The following is a 24,109-nucleotide window of genomic DNA, read 5'->3' as shown; positions in this document are numbered from 1 at the left end:
AGTGTAGTGAACACTGAGTGCTGACCACAGGGTAGAGAAACACCAAGATGACAGTTGACTTTATTAATAAAAAAGTTTCAGGCTTTAAAACAAAAAGTTTCCTATATATATAAAGTTTACTCTCATCTTGATGTGTCTCCATATCATCCTATATATATAAAGTTTACTCTCATCTTGATGTGTCTCCATATCATCCTATATATATAAAGTTTACTCTCATCTTGATGTGTCTCCATATCATCCTATATATATAAAGTTTACTCTCATCTTGATGTGTCTCCATATCATCCTATATATATAAAGTTTACTCTCATCTTGATGTGTCTCCATATCATCCTATATATATATAAAGTTTACTCTCATCTTGATGTGTCTCCATATCATCCTATATATATAAAGTTTACTCTCATCTTGATGTGTCTCCATATCATCCTATATATATAAAGTTTACTCTCATCTTGATGTGTCTCCATATCATCCTATATATATAAAGTTTACTCTCATCTTGATGTGTCTCCATATCAAAAGTGTTTATATAGAGGCAATACTACACTCAGTTGGGTGAGAACAATGTGACCTTCAGCAGCATACCTTCACTGAGGTGTGGACAGTGTTGACATCTGGGAAGAGTTCCTGGCACTTCTGGAGCCAATCTTCTACCTTCATGCTGCACTCATCAGCTGTGTCTATGGTTGTGTCAACCTCCTGTGCTGTGTTGACTGTGTCGAGGCTCCCCAACATGGCCTGCAGCTGAGTCTTCCCTTCCTCTCCTTGTGTTGTCATATCCACCACACTGGTATCCTCCAGTTCCAAGAGCTTCATTGCTGACTTGTTCTGCTCTACCAGAGCATAGAGTCTGTCCTGGAGCTGGAGGTGTTGAGTCTTCCAGTCCCCCAGCTGCCCCCGGTACTCACCCAGCTGGGACAGTACCTCTTCACAGCTGGTAATGAGGCTGCTGATGCTGCTCTTCTGCTCCTCCACCAGGGAACGTAACTTCTTACTGATGCCTCTGGTCGGAGCTTTATTGGGTTTTGCTGGTACCGTTTTCACTGGCACCACCTCCATACTTTTTAGTTTTCTGATAAAGGCCTCCATACCATAATTGATTGGGAACTGAGTAGCAGCTGTGGCAGTGTGCTGGGCTCGGCAGCTGGGGCAGTTCAGCTGACCATTCTTGATAGCATTGTCAATACACTGGGAGCAGAATGTGTGGCCACAAGGCAGAGTGCGAGGCCGTAGCAGAGTGTCATCATAATTGTTAAAACACACTGAACATTCCTCTGGGTTGTTATCCTGTGGATAAAGAATATTTGGTTAAGTTACATGTATTTACAACAAAAAAATTATTTTCTGTGTTAGTCCCTCCGGCTCTCTGGAGCTATCGGATTGATATGCGCATATTAGTCCGGGGTCATCAGTCATCTGGAGTTCAGCCTACCGAGGACCACAAGCCAGAACCTGGCCGCCTCAAAAAGGCAAAGGGAGCAATGGCCTATGGAAACCCCATGTATTTGGGGACATTCCATATCTGCCATCAACTGGGGTTAGCACCCAGAAAGGTAGGCATAACAAAACAGACCCCACATGGTAAGAAAAATTGCAACCAAAGACCGAATAGAGAGGCAGATTCCACCCCCCCCCCCCCCATTTAAAGAAACAAGCAAACATCATACACACCGCCACACCACTTGTCCACGTTCCCCCCCCCCCCCCCCTGGGAGGGTGAAGGAAACTCCTGTGCCGGTTACTCACACCCCAATTCAGAGGCTGAGAATCAAAAACAAAATGGAAACCACCGACCGGAGGGAGCGAGGGTGCCAGGAAGCCTCCGAGACTCGCCCAGAAAATGGCGTTTCATTACATTCAACGCTGGTTTTCTGTATAGAGTTCCTCTGGCTCCCTGGAGCTACCAAACCAAGGAGAAGTAAAATAAAAGAGGGCCTAACCCAGGAGGCGGCTGCCACTCGCCCCTCAACTCGAAGTCAAAACAACTGGCTGCAACCTGCGACCCAAAGCCACACACGAAAGACCAGTACCAGGAACAATGACCAAGTAATGAGTGGCCAGGACCCTGTCCGACCTCCAAAACCCCCTACACCCGAATGTCAGCCCAAGACATGTTACCAAGCACGGCAGCCAAAGCAACAAACTTACAAACATCATAGGCACGAGGGTAGACCACAGGCTGGCTAGACTTAACACTTTCGCGCTATCTGGACGCGCCGGCGCGTTCGGTTTCGTCTAACGTAAACGCATAGTGGACATAAAGTTATGTCAACTTTTAAAATATTTGTATAAAATTCAATTTTTATCCGATTTACTTTGGGTTTGTTTCAAACTGCGCGCTATGAGACTCTCTTTCTCACCACTAGGCTGCATGGTACAATAAGTTCATGAAAGGTGTGGATAACTTCGATCAAATGGTATTTTGTCCCAAACGGGTTGCAGGTGGGTGACTTTAGCCGTTTATACTAGTAATTCTTCCCCCATATCATGTATTATATGCATATGTCTGTTTAGGGAATTTTATTCCGATCAATATACAACCAAAAATAACTGTGTGCAACAAGTATAATCTTGACAAACATAACAAAAGTAAAAATATTTCGTGTGTGTTTGACGCTCACTGATATGTTCCAGCGTTGTTTTATATTTGTCGCTATTCTAACTTACGCTTTGTTGATATTTTTTACCTATGGGCACATAGAACATTCTATTGCGAACACATTGACATAAAAATGAATGACGTACATAGAAAATTAATGTCATGAGAGTGAAATAAGTATAAACTTTCAAAGCGCCGTGCGTCGTCCCGTCACCGATACCGGGTAACAATTTCACCACTTCCCACACTCTTGCGGGCGGGCTGCATCATTATTCTACGCTTATATTCACATCACCGTGTTGGGAATTTCATTGCGAGTCCATTGATACCAAAATTAACGCTGTAGAACAAGTGTGGAGGTGATTACAATCCCAAGAGTAAAAACATTTTGTTGCTGATGGGCGCTCACGGCGAGTCATCTACGTAGTTATTTATTTGGTGCTGGTATCCCTATATGTTTCGTGACTTATTTTACTAATGTTCTTCTAGAGAATTTTATTGCGAACACGTTGGTACCAAAATGAAATACGTAGCATGAGAACTAAGGTCAGAAGAGTAAAAAGAGTATACACATTTTTGTTTTTACGCTTAAGCGATAAAAACGCAGCGCGCACATTCGGTTGGCTGAGTGACCTTTGCGGAGAGCGCGAAAGTGTTAATAACCCTGCAGACGACCTGGGAGACCCGAGCCCTGGAACAGGGAACAAGGGAAACCGGATCAACCCAAAGCGCATCCCCCAGCCACAGAAGACGAAGCACGCAGATAATGGCAAAGAGCCGCCACAAGACACAACACCTGATGCACCCCCGGTCAGCCAAGCATCAATGACCCAAGTCCCCTCTGAAAAGCCGTCATCTTGTTCTTTGCCAGAAAAGAAGGAGACGGCTGCAACCGCACAAACAGACCACCAGGACCGAAAGATCAGAAACCCCTGCACCAGAGGAGAGCAGGAAGCTCCCCCACCAGACCCCCAGAGGCCAATGTCAACAGAAACAGTGCCTTAGAAAAACAGTCCTGAACCGAAGGGGCCACCACAAACCGAGGGGAAAAGAGAGCACCCAGTCCAAGGAACAGCATGGCTCAAGCGGCGCATGAGCAGGCTGGAGGTGAAACACAGCACGAGAAAGCTGATGGAATGGGGCAGAAGTGACATCCTGAATGCAAGCTGGAGCAGCTCCGCCAGCACCGCACAATAAGAGGCGACAGTCCTGATCCGATCCAAAACAGAAGACAATCTACAAAGAGAACGAATACGGCGAAAAGAATGCCAGGAAACTTCATACTGTCACCGAGATGAAGCTCACATGTGGGACACCATCAAAGAAGCTACCTGATCACCATATAAGTGGTGATAAACCCCTGTCAAAAAGACCAGACGCAAAAAGCAGAGAAATAGATCAAACCAGCTGTGTATTTGACCGGTCCAATTTGCTGAAAGTGGCAGAACTACAGAAAATCTCCCTGGTTCAGACACCGAGCAAGCAGTGCCTGAAACTAAGGCTGGGAAGGCTACCAAAGGGCCAGAAGAGGCCTGACTCTCCCACGGTAAGACTCCAAATGAACCAGAACCTGCAGCAATAGCTGGACTGGAGGGAAGAGGTACAAGTAGCCCCACCTTGACCAGTCCTGCTGAAAGGTGTCAACCGCAACAGTTCTGCAGTTGGAGAACGGTGCCACATATATCGGGAGACACTGAGACCACGTCGACACAAAGAGATCCACCTCCGGGAGCCCATACGTCTGGCAGAGCCAACTGAAGGAGTCGGCGTCGACCATCCATTCCATGGACAAGGGAATAAATCGAGACAGACCATCTGCCAGGACGTCGGATACTCCACGGATATATTTGCCGCACAGAAAGCCAAATCCCGAGAATCCAGCAGATGAGTTACTCAAAGGGACCAGCCCCAAGGACCAAAGAGAATCCCCGCGGTTCAGACAATGTACCACCAGAGAGTAGTCCAAATGGAGCTGGATCGTTGAACCCCGAGTGACCCGAACCCTCCAAAGAGACAGCCAAACCTCTGCGAATTCCCACACCATGCTGTGAGCCCAACGGAAGGACGGAGCTCACTGCCCCTGGTCGGCCTGGTGAGTACTGATCACAAAGCTCCAGCAGAGAATCAAGGCATCCGTGAACTTTGGACATGAACCCCTGGTGGCAGAACCCTCCCATCGCGAGAGAGGTGAAATGGAGGGCCTTGATGCTGAAGTCAGACCCGACCCAGTGAGTAAACCAGCACAGGGAAGGTCAGACTCCTGCACAACTGCTCAAGCAACCACCACATGACCCGGGAACCCCCCCCCCCCCCAAAAAAAAAAAAACAGCAGAAGGCAGGACTGCAGCAGCAGCAATGCCTCCAGAGGGAGACACAAGGAAGTGTTCCGAGAGTCCCTCACGAGGCCCAGCTGGGTCCGAACCTTTGGATAGAACCAGATGAGACTTCCTCCAGCTCACCAGGAACTAGAATCCGGTGAACTGGGAAAGAACCATCCCCCTGGTGAGCAGACAAGCAAACCGGCTGGGAGCCCACACCAACCAGTTGTCGAGATAGGCCTACACCTGAACCACTAGCAGATGCAGAAGGGCCACCACGAACCGGGAAGACTCGTGAATATGCGAGGCACCAGATTCAACCCAAAAGGAAGGCAACGAAAGCGGTAAGCCTGCCCCTCCACCACAAAACCTAACCAGTCCCTGAACTCCAGATGAATAGGGAGGTGCCAATATACATCCCGGAGATCCAGAAACACTAATCAACAACCCGGCTCTAACAGAAGCCAAACTAGGGACAGAGTAGTTATCCAAAAGGAGGGGTAAGGAATCCAGAGGTTCAGACAGGACAAGTTCAGAATGAATTACATATCCGCACAGTCCCACTTCGGTACTGGAAACAGGCGGGAAACCCACCTGAGGAACAAGGTCTTTTCAACCACTCCCAAGCTCACCCACCCACCAAACATAGACCCCACACAACCTATATATTATGTGAGAAATCTTTAAAGAATTCTGATAAAGAAAGAGATCTAGGGGTGGTTCTAGATAGAAAACTATCACCTGAGGACCACATAAAGAATATTGTGCGAGGAGCCTATGCCACACTTTCTAACTTCAGAATTGCTTTTAAATACATGGATGGCGATATATTAAAGAAATTGTTCACGACTTTTGTTAGGCCAAAGCTAGAATATGCAGCGGTTATGTGGTGCCCGCATCTTAAGAAGCACATCAACAAACTGGAAAAGGTGCAAATACATGCTACTAAGTGGCTCCCAGAACTGAAGGGCAAGAGCTACAAGGAGAGGTTAGAGGCATTAAATATGCCAAAACTAGAAGACAGAAGAAAAAGAGGTGACATGATCACTACATACAAAATAGTAACAGGAATTGATAAAATCGATAAGGAAGATTTCCTGAGATCTGGAACTTTAAGAACAAGAGGTCATAGATTTAAACTAGCTAAACACAGATGCCGAAGAAATATAAGAAAATTCACTTTTGCAAACAGAGTGGTAGACAGCTGGAACAAGTTAGGTGAGAAGGTGATGGAGGCCAAGACCGTCAGTAGTTTTAAAGCGTTATATGGCAGAGTGTTGGGAAGACGGGACACCACGAGCGTAGCCGTCATCCTGTAACTACACTTAGGTAATTACTCCAAGATGACCTGACGGAGTGAATGGGAAATCATCCCCGAATTCCCCGGTAGGAAGAGGAGCCACCTGATGCCACCACAGGCCGGATGACACAACCCGAAAAACCCACAAATCATGGGATCAGGCATGAGCAAACAGCATGAGTCCCTGCCCCCCCCCCCCCCCCAGCATCCTGGCACCGGGGCAACCCACAAAAGGGCTAACACCCCGTACGAGAAGGTGGCGCCGGTTCAGAAACTTACAACAAGGCCTACCTCAACCTGCAGAGACCTGAACCTTGGCATGATCCAGCCGAGAGCACGAGAACGCCGACCCCGGATCACCAACAAAGCAGAAAGAGGACGGCAACAGCAGAAGCTGCCAGGAACTGAGGAACAACCTAGACTGCAAACAAAACAGACAAAAGAGTGGAGAAAACCCCAGAGCTAGGGCCCAGGCCAAAGCAAGACAGCAGTCTGCAAGCCAGGAAGACCCAGGGACCGCGCCTCAAAAGATGTCGGGGCCAGATTAAAGGCCAAGACTGGGCCACACTGGAGGAAACCACCAAGGGCCACACTGGAGGAAACCACCAAGGGCCACCCAAACCTGTACAAGAGAAATTTGAGAGGAAAATCTCCGGGAGACGAAACCGAAGAACCCAAAGGAACCTGGAAATGAACCCGAACCCAAAATGGAGCCCGAAGCACCACAACTGCTGGCGGAAAACGTACCCTGGAAAAAAAAACCAGGCGGTCATAAAACATACTATTAGTCATATACAAATAATCAAACACACATTTACATATACACACGGCTCCGGGAGAAGTAAAGTGATACCTCGGCTCACAAATGCCCCTCTTTACGAATTTTCAGGTTACGAGCCCAATTTCTTCGGAAAATCCAAATTGCGTTACGAACTTTGCCTAGAGTAAAGTAGTTTGTTGATACACGTATGGCCGACCTAGCGTGTGGTGGCATGGCGACCGCGCCTCAGTTTAACAGTGCCTCCCGCCTAGTGACAATCGCGCCTGAATTCTTTGTAAAGAATTTCAGTGTTTTTGGGATTTTTGGGTATTTGAACATAAAGGTAATTATTATATATCTTGCCATGGTCCCAAGAAAGTCAGTGGTAAGGTTCAATCTAAGAAAATAGTTATGAGTAGAGGCACTAGAGGATGTCCCTTCCTCATTAACCCTTAAGCTGCCCAACACTGCATAAGAAGTTTTGAGTAACTGACGCAAAAGTGCGCATCACTGCATATGTAATTTTGGAGTACTACGCAAGATTTAAACGGCCCGCGGATACACAGGGTTCACATGACCTTCCTCAGGGCTCTTGTAAACAGACGACATTTTAAATAAAAATCGTAAGCAACATTACCAGGAGTGAGGGGCCTCAGTACTGAGTGAACCACCAAGGCTGGTGCACGCAACATGAGCTCACAGCACTGCTGTTCAGCTTGTGACCACAGCATCGCCTAAAAATGTCAAAATATATATGTACATGCTATTATTTAACGATGATAGTATTACAGAAGACCCCTGACTGTGATATAAATGACCAGGATTCTGATAATAGCAGGATTGTTGTGATAATTTACACCGTGCTGTGGGAGGAGCAATGTTGAGGGAGGGAGGGCTGTAGCGTCGTCTGCCGAATGTGTGGCCACCTGTTGCTGTCTGCACTTACTATACCAGCTTAGTGGTTTGCTATAGTGAACAAAATGTGTAGATACTTATATATATAACGTCTGTATATAGAGAATAAAAGCAAAGACAGTATGGTGGGAGGAGGAGGATGGCGAGGGAAGGAGTGGTGGTGAGTGGTTGGCTGGTGTGGTGGCCACTCCTTGTTGCTTTTTGACTCAGCATACCAACTTAGTGGTTCGTTATGGTGAACACAAATGTAGATACTTATATATACTGTGTATATATATAGTGTAATAACAGCAAAAGGAGTGTTGGAAGAAGCCATTTTGGTGAAGGTGGTGGCATCATCTGCATGACATGTCATGCTGTGTAAAGGTGGCCACTTTGCTCTTTGGGCACTATACCAGCTTAGTTGAACAGTTATGGTGAACAAAACATGTAGATACTTATCTATAACGTCTGTATATAGTGAATACAAACAAAAACAATATGGTGGGAGGAGGATGTTGGCGAGGGAGGGAGTGGTGGTGAGTGGCTGGCTGGTGTGCACTGGTCAGTGGCACCTTGATATACGATTGCCCCTACTTACGATAATCTCGAGTTACGATGTAAATTTCATCGAAAAATGCGACTCGACATCCGATGGTGTCGTTGACTTCCGATATTTGTTGGTACACGTTCGGGTCGACCGAGCGCGTGGTTCCCGGTCATGCGGGCGACCTGCCTCAGTTTACTACAGCTGCCTGCTTAGTGACGATCTCGCCTATAAGAAATTCTGCTTTTGTGGTGATTTTTTGCATTTTGAACATTAAAGTAATTATTATATATCATGCCATGAGTCCCAGGAAAGTCAGTGGTAAGGCTCAACATATGAAAACCCATGTAAGGATGACCATAGAGCAGAAACAAGAGTACAGAATGTCTCCTCCTCAACATTTAAGAAAATGTGTGCAGCATGGGAAGAATTGCAAACCTTTGCTGAAACGACTCACCCAAATCAAGCTGCAGTAGGTCGTTGCCTTAACCTATTCAATGACACTGTGATGCATCATTACAGACAAATGTTAAAATGAAGGGAAAAACAAATGTCTCTTGACAAATTTGTAGTGAGACAAACAAGCACTGAACCACAACCAGGTCCTAGTGGTATTCAGGCAAAACATAGGAGAGAGAGTACTCCAGAGAAAACATCACTGCCTGATGTGATAATGGAAGGGGACTCCCCTTCCAAACAGGAACAACTCTCCTCCCCCCCTCATCACCATCTTCCATACACCATCAAGAGCCCTCCATAAAGGTTCGAGAAACTTTGGTACTGTATTGTAGTTAGATAAAAACATTGTATTCAGTATAAAATGTATTTGTATGTTAATATTTTGGAGGGTGGGGAATGGATTAATTCAATTCCATTTATTTCTTATTGGAAAAATCGCTTCGACTTACGATATTTTGACTTACGATCCATCTCTGGGAACGGATTAGCATTGTAAGTCGAGGCCCCATTGTATATATAACCTGTGTATATAGTGTAATAACAGCAAAACTATTTGTTAATTGTTTTATGAACATATTAATTGAATCACTAATATGCACAACATAATTTTGAGTACAGCAATGATTCACACATTTTATTATATAAATATATCACATTACACACTATTGAATAATATTACTGCAAAAAAAATTAGAAAAAATCAATCAGAGACATTGATATAATTAGGTAATAATATCTTTGTGGCAACTCCCGCCTGACAGCTGGGGCGGAGCAGACCTTCTTTGGCGCTTGCTCTGTCAACGTCTCTTTTTTGCCAGACTACCCCCACCATATTACAGCCAAAATATGTCAGTTACAATTTTTTTTTTCTTGTGATCAGGGAACACAAATGAACACTTTTATAGGACGAAATAATTTTGTTATTTTTTATTTTGTTGCGCCTGTGGGTGTTGAAGGCCTAATAGTCCCGAGCAGCTTAGGGGTTAAGAAAATGTGTGAATTATGGGAAGAACTGCAAAGTTTTGTTGAAAAAACTCACCCAGATAAAGCTGTAGCAGGCCATTGCATTGACCTTTTAAATGGCTATATGATATCTCACTACAGACAAGTGTTAAAATGTAGGGAAAAAGAAGTGTGTTTGACAGATTCTTAGTGAGACAAGCAAGTAGTGAGCCACAACCAGATCCTAGTAGTGCTCCTGCAAAACGTAGGAGAGGGATTACCCCATAGAAGTCATCACCGCCTGATGTTATAATGGAAGGGGACTCTCCTTCCAACCACTAACACCTCTCCTCCTCTCTCCCCTCCTCACCGTCTTCCATACACCAACAAAAGTCATCAATAAATTTAAGCAATAACCTGAATTAGGTATAAAATTTACTTTGAAGTTAATATTTTTTGGAGTGTGGAATGGATTAATTCAATTTACATTATTTATTATGGAAAATTCACTTCAGTTTACAAATTTTTGGGTTATGAACCATCTTTGGGAACGGATTAAATTCGTAAGCTCAGGTACCACAGTACCTCCAGTCGGAGGCAAAAACTCCTCCAAAACTCGTGTCACACACAGTCACATGTAAACAAGACACAGCACCGCCTTGCTGGCCAGCCGGGGAAGCGGGCACAGAAATCAAAAACAATTTCGTGGCCTAAACACCCCTAATTTGGTTAAAATTACTGTACTACAGAAAACTAACAAGTAAACAGAACTCCCCAATTGAAAAACGAGCATGACGTCACACTTTCAGCGCTGTTTGTCTGCGCAGGGGGGAAGGGGAAGCCCCTCGACCCATTTCACCGGCTATCCACCTGTCAGTTTGAGGGTGGATGTTAAAACACGCGTAAAATCCAGCTAACTGGGGGAAGGGAGGGTTACCGAGAAGCCTCCGGGTCTCACCCAGAAAATGGTGGGGAGTTTTGGGGGAACTCCCCAAAACTCCCCACCATTTTGGGAGCCGAAGGGGCCCAAGAGCTATCTACCCAAAGCCAAGGACAAAAGAGGGACAAACCTGGAAGGCAGAAACCATGTGCCTAAAACCCGAAAGCAAGACAACAGGCAACACCGAGAGGACCCCGCAGACAACCCGGGAGACCAAAACCCCTGAACAGGGGACAAGGGAACCCCGGGCAACTCAAAGCATGTCCAGGGGCCACAGAGGCCACGACATGCAGGCAATTGCTGAGAGCCATAAACAGACACAAGAAGATGCACCCCCGGCCAAAAATACCAAGCAACAACAACCCCATGGACCTCCTCCAGAAAAACAGCCAACCCAACCTCACCAGAAAAAGAGGATCGGCTGCAACAAACAAACCTAACACCAGAACCCAAAGGAATAGAAACCTCTGAGAAACAATCCGGAACTGAAGGGGCCACAACCAACCGGGGGCAAGAGATAAGAGAGCATCATGTCCAAAGACCAGGACAGCTCAGGCGGCGCAAGAGCAGGCCGGAGGTGAAACAATGCCCTAGACAACTTGTGGAATGGTGCAGAAGGAACATCAAAACTGAAAGCAAGCTGTAGCAGCTCCGCCAGCACCACATGATACGAGATGACAGAATGCGGCATACGAAGACAGTCCTGAAACAGCCACTAGAGAAAGGACAAGACCACCTCAACAAAAAGCGAAGTATACCTACGAAGAGACAAAAAGAAAAAGGAAGGATCGCCAGGAAGCCCCATACAGCCACCGAGATGAAGCACACAGGTGGGACACCATCAACGAAGCCACCTGATCTCCACCGAGCTTCCCCCGTCCCAACGAAAATGAACAGATGGTGATAGATTTGAGTCAAAAGTAAAGTACCAGACGCAAAGACTCGAGATGACCAAACCAGCCCTGTAACAACCCCTGGGTATGGACACCGAGCAAGCAGTGCCTGAAACCAAGGTTGTCAGGGAACCAGATGGAATGTCCATCAGGGCACCAGGCACCAAACCCAGCGAGCTGGGAAAGAACCAACCCGGGCGAGCAGACATGCCCCATCCTTAAGGATCCCCACCCCCTGGGACCCTTGAAGGACCAACAAGACCGACAACGGATGACAACGAGAAGAAACCGCTTGCAGAAACAGCCCAACAGCAGACCCCGCAAACAGCAAGGACAAAATGGTGATGAAAACCGAAGAGCCAGAGGCCCAGGCAGAGGCCAATAAGGAAGCGAGCACCATGAGGCAACACGCGAGACGTGAAGCGAAAACAGTGACACCGCATCCTGCAGGAATGGTGCAACCAACTCCAGCAGGGCAGAACGACGCACATGACGCTGAGTAATGTATGAGGAAAACTACTTAGGATATGTACTGCACTAAAATAAAAATTCCCGTATGGAAAACTAACTCAAAGAAAAGTTCGTAGCCAGGGCTGTAAGTCCAAGCTCCCCCCGTCCCAATGAAAATTAACTGCAGGGGGCAGGAGTGGTTGAATGGAAATCGACATCCACCTCAGACATTGCATACCCGGCAGTCAGTAGTGTGATACAAGAAGAGGAAAGAACTCTGCGCTATAACTAAACACTGGTCAGTTCAAAATCAGGGCACTGAACATGTACATAGTCCAGCCTAGCATTATCATTAGTATAGCCAATATGCACATACTAATATACACAAGAATGTGTAGCATAGAGGTAGGAAATATGTAAATATGCAATGAAATGACTGTAAATATGGTCAACACACCGGTAGCTAGGGACAAGAGAGTATAATCAATATGATGAACTAACACGACTTAATTAGCAATTGCTAACGTAATGTACAAGCTCAACTATATATACAGAGAGATTCAAATATATATATAAGGATGTAGCCAGGCATTGAATGACAGTCAATGAATGAGTGCCCAGAGTCAAAAAAAGATTCAGTCGCTGAAAAAGTAAATCAAAAGTTACTAAAATTTTGGGCTATGCCCACAGTGTAATGAACAACAATATATATGGACATATTAATTAAGGCAACGTTAACACTATCGGTAACTTTGGACAGGACTCGCGTCCACTACAAAAGATATTTGTATAAAATTCATTTTTTATCCAATTGACCTCAGGATAGTATCAAAATAAGCGCCTTTAAATTGCGCACAATTTGATACCAGAGCACCACTTGGTTCCCGAACTTTAGTTATCCGAAATTTCCTGTTTCCCGATTGGTGTTGGGGCGTCACGCTACACGAACTAAGTTCGGGTAGGAAGTAGTCCGCCAAGCTTCATGCCGGCCGGGGTTGGGGTTACCCTACACGAACCAAGTTCAGGTGAAGAAGCGGTCAGCCAAGCGTCGTGCCGCCCCGTGGTGGTGGGTGGGTGGATGGGTGGGTGATGGTTTAGTTTGCTCACTGACCGTGTCGGGCGCCGCCTGCTACCCTGTGACGTCACAGACTCACGGCCTATTGTTCCCATTGTTTGAATTTGTCACGAGACTGGAGTGTTCATTCCGTGACTTTGTTTTACATATCAGCACAATCAAGGAACATCCGTGCACCATGTCGACTCCAAATGCACGCATTGTGTCAGTGAAAGCATCTACAAGCGGGTTACGTAAAAGAAAGAGGTCAGTGATGACATTTGAAAAGAAAGTTGAAATAATTAAGAAGGTGGAAAGCGGTGTCCCGAGAAGTGTTGTGTGCGCTGAATATGGCATTAGTAAAAGTACTGTTTTTAACCTTCTTAAGGCTAAACCTATAATTTTTTACTATTTCTCTAGAAGTGAAAGTGATAAAGCAATACGAAATAGAAAGGTAGTAAGTAAAGCAAAGGTGGAGAGTGTTGATAACGCAGTGTGGGAGTGGTACAAACAGAGACGTGAAGTGACGAAGAATCCAGTGGCAGGCTGGCTGCTCGTGGAAAAGGCGTGTGAATTTCTCCAAGCAATGAAAATTACTCAAAAGTGTGTATACAGTGATGGATGGCTCAGAAGTTTTAAAACCCGTCATGGCATTAGGTTCATTAACCCTCAAACCGCGCATATCATATATGAATGATATCAGTGACAAAACCGAAACCGCGCACATCATTTATATACGATTTCGTGTCTAGCGCTATAATTTAAACGCCCCGTCTGGGATAGGGGCAGCTATAGTACAGCCACGACCGATAGTTGCCAGATGCCACCTAGAAAAAAAATCCAGGCCAACATTCTTGGGTGTGAGAGCGTCAGTATTGAGCAAGCCACCAAGGCTGGCGCACGCAGCACGAGCTCACAGCACCGCTGTTCAGCTTGTGACCACAGCATCGCCTACAAATACCATAATATAAATGATACTGCTATTATTTAGCAGTGATAGTATTACTGAAGCCCCCTGACTGTGATAAAACTGACCAGGATTCTGATAATAGCAGGATTGTGGTGATATTTAGCGCTGTGCTCCATGGAGGGAGGAGTAAGGCTGTGGGAGGGAGGGTTGTGGCGTCGTTTTCTGACTGTGTGTGGCCACCATTTATTGACTGCACTCACCATACCAGCTTAGTGGTTCGCCATGGTGAACACAAATGTAGATACTTATATAAAACGTGTGTATAGTGTGAGATAACAGCGAGAGGAGTAGGTTGGGAGCCGCCATTTTGGTGAGGGAGGAGTGTCGTCTGCACGACTTGGCATGATGTTTACTGATGGCCACTATGGTCTTTGGGCACCATACCAGCTTATTTGTTCAGGTATAGTGAATAAAACAGGTAGATACTTATATATAATGTGTGTATATAGGGTAATAACACCACAAATAATATTGTTGGAGGACAAATATTAGTGCGTCTGGCCTTGAGGGCGGCCGCCGATCAGCTGACTGTATGAGTAGCCACGTCTTATGGCCTTTACTCACCATACAAGCTTAGATGTACAGTTATGGCGAACAAAACATGTAAATACGTATATATAACGTCTGTGTATAGTGAATAAATACAAAAGAGTATTGTGGGAGGTGAATGAGGGTGAGTGAGGAGGTGAGGGAGGGAGTGGCAGTGAGTGGCTCGCTGGTGTTTGGCGGTCACTCCTCGTTGCTTTTTGACTCACAAGACCAACTTAGTAGTTCGTTATGGTGTACAAAACATGCAAATACTTATATATAACCTGTGTATATAGTGTAACAACAGCAAAACAATTTGTTTATTGTTTTATGAACATAATAATTGAATCACTAATATGCACACCATAATTTTGAGTACAGCGATGGTTCACACATTTTATAATATAAATATACCACAATTCACTGTATGGAATAATATTACTGCAAAAAAACTAAGAAAAAATCAATCAGAGACATTGAAATAATTAGGTAATAATATATTTGTGGCAACTGCCGTCTGATAGCTCGGGCGGAGTAGACCTCATCTGGCGAAGGCTCTGCCAACGCCCCTTTTTTGCCACACTTCCCTACCCTATTGCGGCTAAAATTTGCCACCTACGATTTTTTTGTTATTTTTTCCGTGATCAGGGAACAAAAATGAACACTTCTATAAGACGAAAGAATTTTTTGGAATTTTTTTTTTTGTTGTGCCTGTGGGTGTGAATTCCATTTGGGCCCCTAGCGGTTTGAGGGTTAAAGTGCACGGTGAAAGACAATCTGCTGATATTGTTGGTGCTGATGAGTATGTAAGTAAATTTGCGGAGATGGTACAGGAACAAAATTTATCTCCAAAGCAAATTTATAATGCTGATGAGACAGGTTTATACTGGCGTATGCTTCCCATAGAAACGATGGCTCATAGTGGTGAGGACGATCCTTCAGGTGGTTATAAACAGAACAAACAGAGAATTTTTTTGTTGTGCTGTGCAAATGCAGCTGGCACACACAAATTAAAATTACTTGTGATTGAAATTAGTAAAAACCCCAGGGCTTTAAAGTCAGCCAGGTACCTCCCTGTGATTTATAAGGACCAGCCAAGTGCGTGGATGTCTCGAGTAATATTTGTCGAGTGGTTTAATAAGAACTTTGTACCCGAGGTGAAGGAACACCTGAAAAGTGTTGGTCTCCTGCAAAACAGCAAAATTGTTCTGCTGCTAGATAACAGTTCAACGCATCCACGAGGTGATGAGCTAGTAAATGGCAATATTATTGGAACGTTCTTGCCACCCAATACAACTTCAGTGATCTAACCCATGGATCAAGGAATAATTAAGAACCTTAAACACCACTACAAGAGGATGTTTGCCAGACGTCTTAACAATCAGCTTGGAATACTTAAGGACTTTTATAAAGTCTTCACAATAAAGTCAGCTATCTGGACTATTGCTAGTGCATGGGATGAGGTAAAGGAGACAACACTAAGAAATGGTTGGAAAAAACTTTGGCCCGTGTCAAGTCTGTTTCCTGAGGAAGATGACGAGGCAGATTTTGACGGATTTGCGGTGAAGAAAGTTAGCGAGAAAAAAAAAATTAAGAGAGGAACTCCTAGCCTATGTCAAGGGGATTAAGTCCCCTGAGATTAGAGCAGAACTGGTGACTGAAACAATAGAAGATGACATAGATAGATGGATAGATTTTGATGAAGAAACCCCAAACAATCGAAACATGACTAATGATGAAATTATAGAATTAGTATGTACAGCAAAAAAGCCAGACAGTGCAATGAAGAAGATGGAGAGGAAGAGGATGAAGAAACGTTAAAGGAAAAATGTAATATGGAAAAAATTCAGAAAAATTTTGAAGAAATTCTGGCATTTATGGACACGAGTAACAGCAAGTTTGAAATTAAGGACATGATGACTCAGTACAATTTGTATATGAAGTTTTTAAAAACAAGAGCCAAGGGAATGAAACAAATGTCAATTAGAGAGTCTTTTGCAAAGGCTTCCAAGAAAGCTCACATTGCATCACCTGCACCTGACTCATCGCATGTTGACCCAGTCAACCCAACAACTTCAGTCAACCCAACACCATCAACATCCACCACCACCTCTTCCATGTAAATAACTATGCTTCATCAACATCGATCATCAACATAAGCGGATCAGGACTTCAATTATTGGTGAGTACAAACAAAATACGGTCGCATTTACGCTATGAACCAGTCGATTTTCCCCCTAGATTTTTTTGCATTTTTAATTTATTTTTTTTACTTTTTCCTCCATTTCTCGTATACGAACTTACATGTTAACCGACGGGTCTCGTCCCCAAGGGGTTCGGAAACCAAGTGGTGCTCTATACCAAAATGAAAGATATAACATGAAACTTGATGTCCGAACACTTGAAAGATTATAAATAGGCTTTTGGTTAAAATATTAAAATATTTGTTAAAATTCTATTTATTGTGCTATGATGTTGGGACTAGTTTTAAAATGCGCGCCTTTACGTCCCGAAGAATTTGATACCAAAATGAAAGATGTAGCACAACCGTCGCCACTCCAGAAGGGGCAACCCCCGAAATTTCCTGAGTCTCAGAATCCTCTAAACTTCCCCCCAACCTTCCAGACCACGAAGCCCACAGACACTCCGGTGCCGGAAACAAGGAGGGGGGGGGACCAGAATGAACCACAGCAGGGGAAGAACGAGGGGGTGCGGACTGAACCAAGGTCGAAACGACCAACACCCCCAAGTCCGGGTCTCTACAAGCAAAGCAGGGTAGCCTCGGGGCATCCGGGGAAGCAATCAACCTAGCATGTGGCAGCAACCTAAACCTAGCACCTGACGCCTGACAGCTGGGTGGACAGCACTTCAGATTCGTAGTCTTGAGGTTTCGGGTTCAATCCCCAGTAGAGGCGGAGACAAATGGGCAAAATGTCTCTTTCACCCTGATGCCTCTGTTACCTAGCAGTAAATAGGTAACCTGGGAGTTAGACAGCTGCTATGGGCTGCTTCCCGGATAGTGTCATCAGTGGTAAAGTGAGTCACAAACAAGCAAAAATGCTCGCAGGACTCCGGGTTGAAAGTGTCACCAACCCAACACGCAGCATAACGGAGGAAGAAACAATGTGTCGCCCTGAGACAAGGGAACAGATTAACCCTCAAACTCGCACAAGGAGAGAGGGAGACCCAAGGGTCACATCCATTGAACCCCTTGTGCCTCCGTGGGATTTCCCAGGGCCCTTAGACTGTTATCGCGAAGGGTAAGCCCAGGCAGGGTACTGCTAACTGGCGCCCATATCTATCAAACAAACTTCTAAAACTGAACCACCCCCAAGACGTGTCCACTCACAGGGGCCAAGCAAGGGGGTACCACTGAACATAGGAGGTTAAGACACTAAGATAACTGGGGGTAGGGGAACAAAAGCAGACACCCCCCACCAGGCACAAACAAAAATGAAAAGAAAACCCCTTCAAGAGGACATCGTACCCAATAGGAAAAAAGCTGGCCACTGTAATAGGTGAAAACTGCGCCCCTACCAGTGCAAAAACTACCACTTACCCCCAAGGTAAACAATGGAAGGATACTCCCCAACACACTCGGGGCAGTCAATCACCAAGCAGCAAAAGACCAACAGAGGAAGATCTGTTATAATCTGGAAGAAAATATGATAGTTGATGAAATTGAAAAACCAGACTTCAGGAGAGGACATTATGGTGACCTTAGAAATTTTTTTAGTGAGTATAATTGGACAGACTTGATGCTAGGCAAGGAAGTGAATGAGATGTATGGCAAGTTTTGTGAAATATATGATAAAGGCACAAAAAAATTTATACCAAAACAGAGATGCAGAACTAGGAAACAGGATTGGTTCAATAGAAATTGCGAGAGGGCTAGAGACCGAAAGACACAAAAATGGAATCAATACAGGAAGAGGCCGAACCCCCAAACATACCAGCGATACAAAGATGCGAGAAACAACTACACGGCAGTGAGGAGAGAGGCAGAAAGAAATTTTGAAAAAGGGATTGCGGACAAATGTAAAACAGAACCAGGTCTATTCTATAAATTCATAAACAACAAATTGCAGGTAAAGGATAATATTCAGAGGTTGAAAATGGGAAATAGATTCACGGAAGATGAAAAGGAAATGTGTGAAACACTAAACGAAAAGTTCCAAAGTGTGTTTGTACAAAATGAAATCTTTAGGGAACCAGATACAATAAGAATTCCAGAGAACAACATAGAACACATAGAGGTGTCTAGAGACGACGTGGAAAAAATGCTCAAGGAGCTCGGTAAGAACAAAGCAGCTGGCCCAGATGGCGTTTCACCATGGGTTCTGAAAGAATGTGCATCTGAGCTCAGCATTCCACTTCACCTGATCTTTCAGGCATCCCTGTGTACAGGAATCGTAGCAGACGGGTGGAAACAGGCTAACATAGTTCCAATCTACAAAAGTGGCAGCAGGGAAGACCCCCTCAATTATAGACCTGTATCATTGACAAGTGTAATAGTGAAAGTATTGGAAAAACTAATCAAAACTAAATGGGTAGAACACCTAGAGAGAAATGATATAATATCAGACAGACAGTATGGTTTTCGATCTGGAAGATCCTGTGTATCGAATTTACTCAGTTTCTATGATCGAGCCACAGAGATATTACAGGAAAGAGATGGTTGGGTTGACTGCATCTATCTGGACCTAAAAAAGGCTTTCGACAGAGTTCCACATAAGAGGTTGTTCTGGAAACTGGAAAATATTGGAGGGGTGACAGGTAAGCTTCTATCATGGATGAAAAATTTTCTGACTGATAGAAAAATGAGGGCAGTAATCAGAGGCAATGTATCAGAATGGAGAAATGTCACAAGTGGAGTACCACAGGGTTCAGTTCTTGCACCAGTGATGTTTATTGTGTACATAAATGATCTACCAGTTGGTATACAGAATTATATGAACATGTTTGCTGATGATGCTAAGATAATAGGAAGGATAAGAAATTTAGATGACTGTCATGCCCTTCAAAAATACCTGGACAAAATAAGTATATGGAGCACCACTTGGCAAATGGAATTTAATGTTAATAAATGTCATGTTATGGAATGTGGAATAGGAGAACATAGACCCCACACAACCTATATATTATGTGAGAAATCTTTAAAGAATTCTGATAAAGAAAGAGATCTAGGAGTGGTTCTAGATAGAAAACTATCACCTGAGGACCACATAAAGAATATTGTGCAAGGAGCCTATGCTATGCTTTCTAACTTCAGAATTGCATTTAAATACATGGATGGCGATATACTAAAGAAATTGTTCATGACTTTTGTTAGGCCAAAGCTAGAATATGCAGCTGTTGTGTGGTGCCCATATCTTAAGAAGCACATCAACAAACTGGAAAAGGTGCAAAGATATGCTACTAAGTGGCTCCCAGAACTGAAGGGCAAGAGCTACGAGGAGAGGTTAGAAGCATTAAATATGCCAAAACTAGAAGACAGAAGAAAAAGAGGTGATATGATCACTACATACAAAATAGTAACAGGAATTGACAAAATCGACAGGGAAGACTTCCTGAGACCTGGAACTTCAAGAACAAGAGGTCATAGATTTAAACTAGCTAAACACAGATGCCGAAGAAATATAAGAAAATTCACCTTCGCAAATAGAGTGGTAGACGGTTGGAACAAGTTAAGTGAGAAGGTGGTGGAGGCCAAGACCGTCAGTAGTTTCAAAGCGTTATATGACAAAGAGTGCTGGGAAGACGGGACACCACGAGCGTAGCTCTCATCCTGTAACTACACTTAGGTAATTACACTTAGGTAATTACAACTGTGCAACTAAGCTGATATAGTTAGTTCAGGCACCAAGAGATGTCGCTACACAAAGTCAGCTGGCGGCTACCTCCCTCACTCATTGAAGGTCAGGTGCACTAAAATTTCTCCCCCAACAGTACTGTTTGCAGTTTTGTTACACTATATACACTCTCTTATAAATGTATAAGTATATACATTTGTGTTCACCATCGAGAACCACTGAGCTGGTATAGTGAATGCAGACAATAACAGGTGACCACACAGTCAATAAACGATGCTATTTCCTTCCGTCCCTCAGCACTACTCTTCTCACAGCGCTAATTATCACAACAATCCTGCTATTATCACAATCCTGGTCATTTTTATCACAGTCAGGGGGTCATCTGTAATACTGTCATCGCTAAATAATAGAAGTTACATATTTATTTTGACATTTTTAGGCGATGCTGTGGTCACAAGCTGAACAGTAATGCTGTTATCTCATGCTGTGTGCACCAGCCTTGGTTGCTCCCACAGTACTGTGGCTCTCACACCGGAGAATATTGCCCACGATTTTTTTTAATCCATGGCATCTCTTTACAAGAGCCCTGAGGAAGCTAATGTTAACCCTGTGTAGCCGCGGGCCATTTGAATCGTGCCTGGCACCCTGACCTGTATATATTATAGTCCTGTATCATTGACAAGTGTAATACTGTAGTCAAAATATTGGAAAAAATAATTAAAACTAAATGGGTAGAACACCTGGAGAAAAACGATATAATATCAGACAGACAGTATGGTTTTCGATCTGGAAAATCCTGTATAACGAACTTACTCAGTTTCTATGACCGAGCCACAGAGATTTTACAGGAAAGAGATAGTTGGGTTGACTGCATCTATCTGGACCTAAAAAAAGGATTTCGACAGAGTTCCACATAAGAGGTTGTTCTGGAAACTGGAACATATTGGTGGGGTGACAGGTAAGCTTCTAACATGGATGAAAAATTTCCTAACTGACAGAAAAATGAAGGCCGTAATCAGAGACAAGATATCAGATTGGAAGAATGTCATGAGTGTAGTACCACAGGGTTCAGTTCTTGCACCGGTAATGTTCATTGCCTACATAAACGATCTACCAGTTGGAATAAAGAATTATATGAACATGTTTGCTGATGATGCTAAGATAATAGGGAAGATAAGAAACCTAGATGATTGTCATGCTCTTCAAGAAAACCTGGACAAAATAAGTATATGGAGCAACACTTGGCAAATAGAATTTAATGTGAATAAATATCATGTTATGGAATGTGGAATAGGAGAACACAGACCCCACACAACCTATAAATTATGTGAGAAATCTTTAAAGAATTCTGACAAAGAAAGGGATGGACTTGAGACTGGTCCAGGACGGACCGAAACGTCGTCGTCCCTTCACCTTCTAGTGTGTGGTCTGGTCAACATACTTTAGCCATGTTATTGTGACTCATCGCCTGCAAAGGGATCTAGGGGTGGTTCTAGATAGAAAACTGTCACCTGAGGACCACATTAAGAACATTGTGCAAGGAGCCTTTGCTACACTTTCTAACTTCAGAATTGCTTTTAAATACATGGATGTTGAAATACTAAAGAAATTGTTCACGACTTTTGTTAGACCAAAGCTGGAATATGCAGCGGTTGTATGGTGCCCATATCATCAACAAACTGGAAAAGGTGCAACGACATGCCACTAAGTGGCTCCCAGAACTGAAGGACAAGAGCTACGAGGAGAGGTTATATCTTGAGGTTATCTTGAGATGATTTCGGGGCTTTTAGTGTCCCCGCGGCCCGGTCCTCGACCAGGCCTCCACCCCCAGGAAGCAGCCCGTGACAGCTGACTAACACCCAGGTACCTTGTTGACCAGACCACACACTAGAAGTTGAAGGGACGATGACGTTTCGGTCCGTCCTGGACCATTCTCAAGTCGATTGTGATGAGGAGGTAGGGTCAGGCAATAAATAGGCAAGAGAGAGCTGAGGAGGAAAGTCAGGTGTAGGGGATAGTAATAATGAGAACTGCAGAAGGCCTAGTGGCCCATACGAGGCAGCTCCTATTATAACCACCGAAGGAGATAGTAATAGGAATAAGAAGGGGATAGCAAGGGAGCGTAGGAGAAGACAATGAACAGAGTGTGTGGTCTGGTCAACATACTTCAGCCACGTTATTGTGACTCATCGCCTACCCAGGTACCTATTTTACTGCTAGGTAACAGGGGCATAGGGTGAAAGAAACTCTGCCCATTGTTTCTCGCCGGCGCCTGGGATCGAACCCAGGACCACAGGATCACAAGTCCAGAGTGCTGTCCGCTCGGCCGACTGGCTCCCCTGTTTCGAGGCATTAAATATGCAAAAATTAGAAGATAGAAGAAAAAGAGGCGATATGATCACAACATACAAAATAGTAACAGGAATCGATAAAATTGATAGGGAAGATTCCTGACACCCGGAACTACAAGAACAAGAGGTCATAGATTTAAACTAATGAACTAAACTAATAGATTTAAACTAATGAAACAAAGCTCCCGGAGAAATATAAGAAAATTTCCTTTTGTAAAGCAGTTGGAACAAGTTAGGTGAGAAGGTGGTGGAGGCCAAAACCGTCAGTAATTTCAAAGCGTTATATGACAAAGAGTGCTGGGGGGACGGCTATCAGCCTGGATAGGGGAAAAGAGGAAAACTACCAAGGGGAAAACTGATAAAAGCTTAACCCCTGTGACGTGTATAATCCCCCCCCCCAAGAAAGGGATGAAAACTCCCTACACAGAAGGCACAAAAGGCTCAAGAAGAGGCAAAGAGCCCAAGCGCTGCAATCGGGCTCCCCACAAAGACCTGAGAACCCACAACAGGGGCTCCTAGGCCAGAGCCGTCCTCAATGCCCACTACTCCTGCAGAAAAGGTAAAGTCTAGGAAAAAAGCAGAAAAAAGGGGTCTGCTGGTAAGACCCAGAAGCCTTGGCAGGAGGAACAGGCTCAAATGCCTCCGTCACCGACCCGAATGGGGCAACCCCCGAAGCCGCCAGAGTCAGGAGCAGGGAGGGGGGGAAAAGGGCCGAGCAAACAACAGGGAAAGGACTGAGAAGTGCAGATGGAACCAGAGTCGAAGCAACAACCAACTCCAAGTCTGGATCCCTTGCAACGCTGAAGATGCCTGTACTCGAACATCAGTGTCAAGAGTGTGAGAAATTAGAGCAGAAGCAGAGAACATGTCTCACAAGATTCTAGATCAAAGGTGTCATTGACCCAACAAGCAGCATGATAAAGGCATAAAAGGTGACTGTCACCCTGAGACAAGGGCACAGAACAACCCTCAAACTCGCACAAGGCGAGGTGGAACTCAGAAGACGCATCCACTGGTCAGCTGAGCCCCGATGGGGATTTCCAGGGCCCCCAGGCTGACTGCTACGTGAAACCCAGGCAAGGCACTGCCAAAACCAGTTAAACCCAAAACTACCAAGGGGAAAACTGTTAAAAGCTGAACCCCTGTGATGTGTACAATCAGGGGGGCATAGTGAAGGGCCACCCAAATACCCTAACGTGGACGAATTGCCAAATAAGGAAGACCGCCCCTCCAAGGAAGGAAAAAAAAAACGCAAGAGTACAGCATCACCAAAGGAACAGAACAC

General features: G+C 44.6%; 1 protein-coding gene across 1 annotated transcript in view; it reads right to left on the bottom strand.

The window, feature by feature from the left end:
* The window catches only part of LOC123752027 (tripartite motif-containing protein 59-like), a 67,000-nt gene that overhangs the window by 15,531 nt on the left and 27,360 nt on the right, over positions 1–24,109 (bottom strand). The window contains exon 3 of the mRNA XM_069324566.1: positions 592–1,293. Within this exon, the coding sequence (XP_069180667.1) occupies positions 592–1,293 (702 nt within the window). The remainder of the gene's footprint in view (positions 1–591; positions 1,294–24,109) is intronic.

Source organism: Procambarus clarkii, chromosome 14, assembly GCF_040958095.1.
Source record: "Procambarus clarkii isolate CNS0578487 chromosome 14, FALCON_Pclarkii_2.0, whole genome shotgun sequence".
In the NCBI taxonomy this organism is placed as follows: domain Eukaryota; kingdom Metazoa; phylum Arthropoda; class Malacostraca; order Decapoda; family Cambaridae; genus Procambarus; species Procambarus clarkii.
Note: the sequence above shows the minus strand (reverse complement) of the source record. Positions and strands in the feature narration are given on the sequence as shown.